The sequence below is a fragment of the Rhamphochromis sp. 'chilingali' genome (genome assembly GCF_963969265.1).
Source record: "Rhamphochromis sp. 'chilingali' genome assembly, chromosome: 11".
NCBI lineage: Eukaryota > Metazoa > Chordata > Actinopteri > Cichliformes > Cichlidae > Rhamphochromis > Rhamphochromis sp. 'chilingali'.
The window spans coordinates 25,046,845-25,054,664 of record NC_137938.1 but is presented as its reverse complement, the minus strand read 5'-3'; the positions used below and the strand labels follow the sequence as shown (position 1 = coordinate 25,054,664).

Below are 7,820 nucleotides of genomic sequence, written 5' to 3'. Positions count from 1 at the left end.
CAAATTTATGGAATTATGAACATAGAAAGGCATAGGGGCCATCTGGAAAACATGAATTGCAATATGTTCATTTTTCAGCACTGATCCCAAACACGTCGCCAATAGTGTAAAAGCATACCTATATAGAAAAACACACAATGTAATGCCTAGTTATATAAATCTTTGAGCTATAGATTGTGTGTCACACTTTAAGTACATGTTAGTTTTACATGATCAGATAATTTTGAATTATAGGACATTTAATGTAAATTTAGTGTTGCTGAACTGATCATTTTGCTTAAAAAAGGATCGGAATGCTTTCTCTTTCATTTTACTGTCATTTATTTAAGTAGAAGCAGCCACAGAGGACAGAAATCTGCTGCCATACTGTAACAAAGGTTGATATGTAACTGATGCTTGTGCCAAGCTAATAAGGAAAATAATCCTCACATCACGCTGTGGCAGGTTTACCACATGGTACTAACACAAACAGCCAAGTTCAGGTCTTCCACATGTTTCAAAGTGAAAAAATTTTCATTTGGGTTCAGAATAATTATGATAATCCTTGGCTTATCATGCTTATTACAGTTCCTGAATTCTTTTATTTTTTATTTAACACATGTTAAGCTAAAAAGAAGAAGCAATGTGTGAAAAAATAAGCACACCCACTGAGTACATGGTAATTAAGAGGGTAAGTAGCAGCCAGGAGCAGCCAATTATTCAGTTTGATGTCTGCTGATGATCAATTAATCAAACAAAAGGCCCAAAAGGACCTCTATAAAAGTTATGGCAGTGTGCTGGTCTGTGTGCGTTAACACGGTGTCAAGAAGGAAAGATTTTAGCAGTGATCTTAGAGAAGCAGTTGTTGTTGCCCATCGAATGATTATTTACAAGTGGAAAACTCAGAAAATGCTCAGATAAACTGCAAAGTGCCCAAAATCTACACCTCAGACTCTGCAGGCCTCTTTTAGCATGTTGAATGTTAAAGTTCATGACAGTATAGTTAGAAAAAGACAGAACAAGTATGGTTTGTTCAGAAGGGTTGCCAGGAGAACATTTATTTTCTCTAAAAAGAATATGGCAGCATGGCTATTGTTTGCAAAGCCACATCTGAACAAACCACAAAGCTTTTGGAACATTGTGCTTTGGAGAGACAACACCAAAGTGGAGAACAAATACAGCATTATCAGCACAAACACCGCATATCAACTACCAAACACAGCAGTGAAGCGGTGATGATTGGGGCTTGTTTTGCCGGCACAGGACCGGGGCACCTTTAAGTCTTTGAGCTGACCATGAACTCTTTTAGATATAAAAGAGAATCCAATGTGAGGTCATGTTCTTGACAGCTAGAGCTTTTTATAAACTGAGTCACGTAACAGGACAATTGTCCAAAGAACAGCAGGGAATCTACAACACTGTGGCTTAAAAAAGCAAAGAGTCACTGTGTTGCAATGGTCCAGTCAAAGTCCAGAGCTCAACCTGATTGAAATACTGTGCTGAGACCTTAAGAGAGCTGTGCATAAATGAATGCCTACAAGCCTCAACTGTTTAGTTTTTGTTAAATAATGACACGTGGCGGGTTTTTATTCATCTGAGTTTGTTTTTACCTCGTTTTAAGAACTGCTAAGGACTACATTATTTTTTATGTTCTGATATAACGCCTTAGAACTGAAAGAGGGTGTTCTTTCTTTTAACCATAACCAATGTTTTGAAATATCCAAAACGTGCTCAGATTTTTAGAATTTTTGACTATTTTATCATGTATTTGAATTTTTCATGTAAACCTTTAACTAAACTTCCAAAATTGTTATTTCTCTGAGTAGTTCTCTACTCGAGTTACCTTTTTAAAGTATGTCTATTTATTTGTTAGCTGTTGTCTAGAATTGCTGCATGAATGATTTTCTATATTTTTCCAGCACTAAAATCTTTTGTTATTCCACTGATGAAACTTTCTACTGACCTTCCTGTTTCATTTTGATTCTTTTTTGTAATCGGTAAATTATTGCGTGAGCTACTTTTGTTGTTGTTTGTTTGTTTGTTTTATGGTTATAGCTTTTGCTTTCTTCTTCAAACATCTGGATACTTCATAAGATATTCTAGTATTGACTGTTTGGTCCTTGTTATGACTTAATGGTTTTTCTGGTGTTGACTGTCAGATTTGTAGTCTTGTCTTTATTATTAGTAATATTAGTTCTAGTTCCCCAGTGTTTCTCTGCCAGGGGCGTAATTTCCAGGGGGGTTAGAATAGAATAGAATTCAACTTTATTGTCATTGCACATGTCACAGGTACAAGGCAACGAAATGCAGTTTGCATCCATCCAGAAGTGCTTTAGCCACGATACAGATATATTACAAATATATATTAGCAATAATATAGATATGTAAGTATATTACAGAAATGGGTCTATTATGGTATGTTATAATGTACATGGTATCGAGGTATGTTATGAATATGCTATAACTATAAGAATGTACAGGCTGTAGTGAGTATAAACTATGTACAGGATATAAATATGAAAAACTATACAGAAATATGAGATATATAGTTATACAGAAATGTGAACTATGCAGGTTATAAACAGCTGTAGAATTAAAAATTATCGTATTGTACAGAATGATTATTTACACAGAGCTATACAGTAGTGCAGTTAAGATAAGTAAGATATGTGGATAATTTCTACAGAGGCTATATAAAGTGCTAGTGGTTGTGAGTGGTGGTTCAGTCCATATTATTGTGTGTTTGAGGGTACAGTTGTGTGTAGGTGGTTGTGGGTGTGTGTAGGTGGTTGTGGGTGTGTGTATGTCCAGTCCATGTGTTTAATGTGAGTCAGATGTCAGGAGGCAGAGTTCAGGAGTCTGACAGCTGTGGGGAAGAAGCTGTTCCGGTACCTGGTGGTCTTAGTCCGGAGGCTCCTGTAGCGCCTCCCAGAGGGCAGGAGGGTGAAGAGTCCATGTGATGGTTGACTGGGGTCTTTGATGATTTTCCCAGCCCTTTTCAGACACCGCTTCCTGTAGATGTCTTTTATGGCAGGAAGTGGTGCTCCGGCGATGCGCTGGGCAGTTTTCACGACCCTCTGCAACGCCTTCCGGTCCGAGGCAGAGCAGTTCCCGTACCAGACTGTTATACAGTTGGTCAGGATGCTCTCGATGGTGCAACGATAGAAGTTCACTAGGATGTCTGAGGACAGGTGGTTCTTCCTCAGAGTCCTCAAGAAGAAGAGGCGCTGGTGAGCCTTCTTAACCAGCTTGGAGCAGTTGGTCGTCCAGGTGAGATCCTCGGAGATGTGGACTCCCAGGAACTTGAAGCTGCTCACACGCTCCACAGCCGTCCCCTTAATGTGGATGGGTGGATGTGGGTCAGCATTCCTCCTGTAGTCCACGATGAGCTCCTTGGTCTTCTCAGTGTTAAGCAGCAGGTTGTTTGTGTTGTACCACTCAGCCAGACAATCCACCTCCTCACTGTAGGCGGCCTCATCGTTGTCATTGATGAGGCCAATCACCGTGGTGTCATCTGCAAACTTAATGATGGTGTTAGAACCATCGGCAGGTCTGCAGTCATGGGTGAAGAGGGAGTAGAGGAAAGGGCTCATCACACAACCTTGTGGTTATCCAGCCAGACATGTTGGGGGCGGTTGGGTTAGGGGGGTTATGACCCCCCCCGATAATCAGACCCAACCAAAAAAAACCCCCAATAAAATTATAAATTATCTTGCATAAATAGGCTGTTGATTTTCTTTACTCAATTCGGTTAATACCAGCAAAATAGTTGCATGTTTAATCATATGGGAATTTACCCAGATTTATTTATTTATTTATTTAGACAGAGATCTTGATCCCCCCAATTTTCAGCACGAAGTTATGCTGATGTTCTACAATAGATTTTATAATCATATCATAATCTGTAATATAAGATTCAATCTTCAGGGTTAAATTTCATGTGCAAAGTCATACTTACAATATTGTTATTTCCAAGAAAACCCTCTCATGGAGACGTCATATAGTGTTTTTATTATGAATTTCGCAATGTTTTCCGACAGTTCTCAATAACAATTAGTCAGGATATTCCATGTTGTCATTGTATCAATAATTACAGGTAATGTTTGAATAGTAACATAGTAATAATATAATTTCTTAATCAATGCAATGTTTATTCCTTCTTAACATCACACTCAAAAACAACAGGCTTTTATTTACTGACAGCGTTAGCACTGCACATTGATAGGCTACACAGACGGACAGCAAGAGACACAGAGGGACAGTGAGGGAGAGGTGAAGGGAAAAGGCGGTGGGGTAGGGAAAGGTGAGGAGTAGCACACGGTTGTACATTCATTAAACCGAAAATACCGGATGTGGTGGAAATCAAATTCAAAAAGAAATAATAAAGAAATATTTTGAAATGTGAAAAATAATCGGCAAGAAGTGCGCGAGATGAAATGAGTGAGACGCTTCTTGGTATCACAACAATGTGCCCTCCTTTTTCTGTGATATCGACAAGTTCTTAAATTACAACAATATTACACACAAATTAATAGACACTCATCAAGCCAGGGATTATCATCCTTATCACTACTACTATTATTATTATTATTATTATTATACTGTTTTTCGATGCTGTTAAGGGTGATTACTCAAATGGGGAAAAGTAAATGATGATCAGCTTTCTCTCCAAATGTGCAGATAAAGAGAAGAGTGGCTGCAATAATAATAGTAATAACAATAATATCATAATAGTCATCATCGTATGTACAGAAAATTCATTACAATCAATACAATCAAAACTGCCCAAGCTGAGCGGACATTCTGGAAACAGCACGGGTAGCGTTATGGAGTGTGTCTGCGTGTTTCTGTTTGTGTGTGCATGTGGCGTCTTGCAGTTACTGTAAGAGCAGTGTGCAGTGAGTCAAACAGTGCAGTCAGAGTCATTTAGAGGCATTGCAGCGGTCACTGTGTGTGTGTGGGAGGGGGGGCTCAGAGGTCAGGTTACACCAGCTTTATTGTACGAGGTGATGTTTTGTCATTTTGTGTCACGAGCTGAAACTTTACGAAGACTCGATTTTGAAGTAGAAACCACACCGAGCGGCTCTCAGTCTGCCTTCTTGGAGCGCTGCAGAAGTGCCAGCTTGGGTTAAGGATGAAGTGGACGCTAAATAAGTTCCTAATAAAACATAAAGTGTTCTCACAGAAACAAAAGCAAAACACCTGCAAGCTTATCATGAATACGTGACCCCGTGATGTCTGACCCCACTGTCTTTACTCTGTGTTTAGACTTGGCCGAGGAATGCGTCAGGAGAGGATGCAAAGAGCGAGAAAAGAGCTTGTGCAGACTTCTCGGGTTAGTCTAATGAACAGATGTGTAAGGATCGAGGCTTGTGTCTACAGATCTACTCGAGGCCTACATGTTGCAACAAATTGTCCCTGTTTCCATTTTGTAAAGATTTCATTCTGTGTTCGAAGACAAAAGATAGAATACAATCTTATTATTACTTTTTTTTTTTTTTTTTTTTAAACAAAACAGTCTTATTCAACCAGTATTACACTATACAGACACATGACCATTTTGTGATTTAGCACTGGTGCACCACATACAAATTTGGTGGGGTTTAATCAGGTGGTTAAATTACATTAGCTGTATACATTGTGCCACTGAACATTTAGGTGGAGGCAGCCTGTTGTCGGCTGTAGGTCACATATGGCGTTGGGTGTCAGGAGTATTACGGTGACTGCATTGTGCGTCGTGTTTGTAAGCTTACATTCCTTATACTAGTCGTTCGTTGATATTAAAAGTGTTGGAGTGTGTGACTGGTGAGCTGGGTTGTGGTTTCCATGAGAACGGGTGCAGAGATACATGTGGCTCAGTAGCGACGGGCGTTGCCGTCTCTGCCCTCCTTCTTGATGATGATTCGCTGGTCATCGCTCGCGTCGTCAGGCGACTCTGCTACCTCCTCATCCTCCTCGCCCTCGCCCTCCGTGTCGGCAGAGATGCCCATACGAGACTCGTAGGACTGGGGGAAAAAAGAAGTGGATGAAGAAGTGTGATCACATCAATAATTATTGTTTTTTTTTGGAGGGAATACTCTGAAAAGTTCACGCGTGTGAAGGCAGACGAGCAAACACTTTTGGCAACATAAGACAAAGAATGAAAATCAAACATCTTTATTACCTCCATTGGGTTTACGATGATGGTGAGCGCAGAGTCGTCCCATTGACTGCTGCCCTCCTTAGCCCCGCCTCTGGCTCCTTCACCACGGCGATGGATTGAGCGGATTCGGAAAACTCCCAGGATCACCATCACAACCAGGAAACCTACGCACACCATTATGATGACGGTGGCTGCTCCTGGGACCACTGGAATAAAATAGAGCAATCAGATTAAAGAATCACACCACAATTTTCCAATTATCACCCTTTGAAACAACAAAGTCCCACAGCAATTAACTGATCACAACTACCTGGGCACCCAATGCCTCGTGTGGCTGTTGTTCTTCAGAATTATTAAAACATGCGATGGATGGGGTACATGGGGAGCACTGTAGTTCAATTCTGAGTCATGTGTATGTGTGCTGTCCTCCTGCCTTAAATGCTCACTTCCATATGTACAACCTAATTTTGTTCATAGTCATAAAATTAAGTTTGTTTGCTAAACGTTAAAACTATACAGGTGCCGTACAGTCATTTTAGATTATGGTTCAAACACAGGCTAATTTGATCTCAAGAGGGCTGGAGCAGTAAAACCATTACATAACACCCTACAACGAAACATTCATTTACAAAATAGATGACGAATAGCCCGAGGTGTTTTAAAAAAAAAAAGAAAAAGTCAAAGATGTCTCAATTTTTTTCACGTTCAGTCTACTGTCATTGTAGAAAGAAATCCTGCTGTGGCAAATCACATAAAAGCCTTTGTGTCAGTAAGACGTCTACAAAAGCCATGATGATTCAGACCTTTGAATGGATAAAACAGCACTTTAACCCACTCTCATGACTTGCTCAATCCTTAACAACTTGGAACAAAATGCTCCTGGTGCAAAATACGTGAAACGGTGCCAAATTTGCACCCAGGCCAGATGTTTGACACCGGATTAGGTTACACATTATATCTGTAACCAAATCCAAAGGCTCTTTCATCATATAGATTAAATCCTGGTGATTACATTCAGAGGTCTGCGTGTTTGGACAGACTTTCAAAAACTACTGCAGTATTTTATCACCAGTGTGATTTAGTGTCTGTGACTTTAATTAAGGTAGGAAGTGTTTTTGCCATTGTTTTTTATTAAATTGTAACATCTTTGTAGATCTTAGTCACCTTTAAAAGAAATATTGGAAAAAGTACCCACTGGGCTGTTTTTAAGTCCAATTTATATTTACTTTAGTTTTAATTACTTATATGTTTTGGTATTCAACATTATTTTATCTTTCATGCTGAAAGATTTTAAGACATCTGAAAAAGGTGCTATTAAAAAAAACCCCCAGAAATGTCACCTGAGTTGCGATGTGGATTAGGTAGGGTGTGTCCACTCAACTCTCCAGCATGGTGGGACGGATGGAGGAACTGCTGCTGGGAAGCGAGCAGGTGGGATGGGTGGTACAGACTGTCCAAAGAGTGGAGGAAGTTCACCTACAGAGAATTAAAAACAGAGAAGAAGAAAGAATGACTTCACTGGCTGTGTGGTTAAACTGCGTTGCTCCCTCACAACATCTCCAATTGCAGTTATCATTGGAACATACACTCGGGTGTTGTTAGCTACACCTGATAAACTGCTTGTTAAATAAAATACATATTCAGCCAATCACGTGGCAGCAACTCATTTGGGTACGCAAACATGCTCAAGACGACCTGC

General features: G+C 39.9%; 1 protein-coding gene across 2 annotated transcripts in view; it reads right to left on the bottom strand.

The window, feature by feature from the left end:
* Positions 1–3,979: 3,979 nt before the first annotated feature.
* clstn3 (calsyntenin 3) overlaps positions 3,980–7,820 on the bottom strand; it is a 30,003-nt gene continuing 26,162 nt past the window's right edge. For both annotated transcript variants that reach the window (XM_080897177.1, XM_080897178.1), the window contains exons 17-19: positions 7,462–7,597; positions 6,143–6,327; positions 3,980–5,984 (exon numbers count right to left, since the gene is read on the bottom strand). In XM_080897177.1, coding sequence (XP_080753303.1) covers positions 5,835–5,984; positions 6,143–6,327; positions 7,462–7,597 — 471 coding nt within the window. In that variant the 3' untranslated portion in view covers positions 3,980–5,834. The remainder of the gene's footprint in view (positions 5,985–6,142; positions 6,328–7,461; positions 7,598–7,820) is intronic.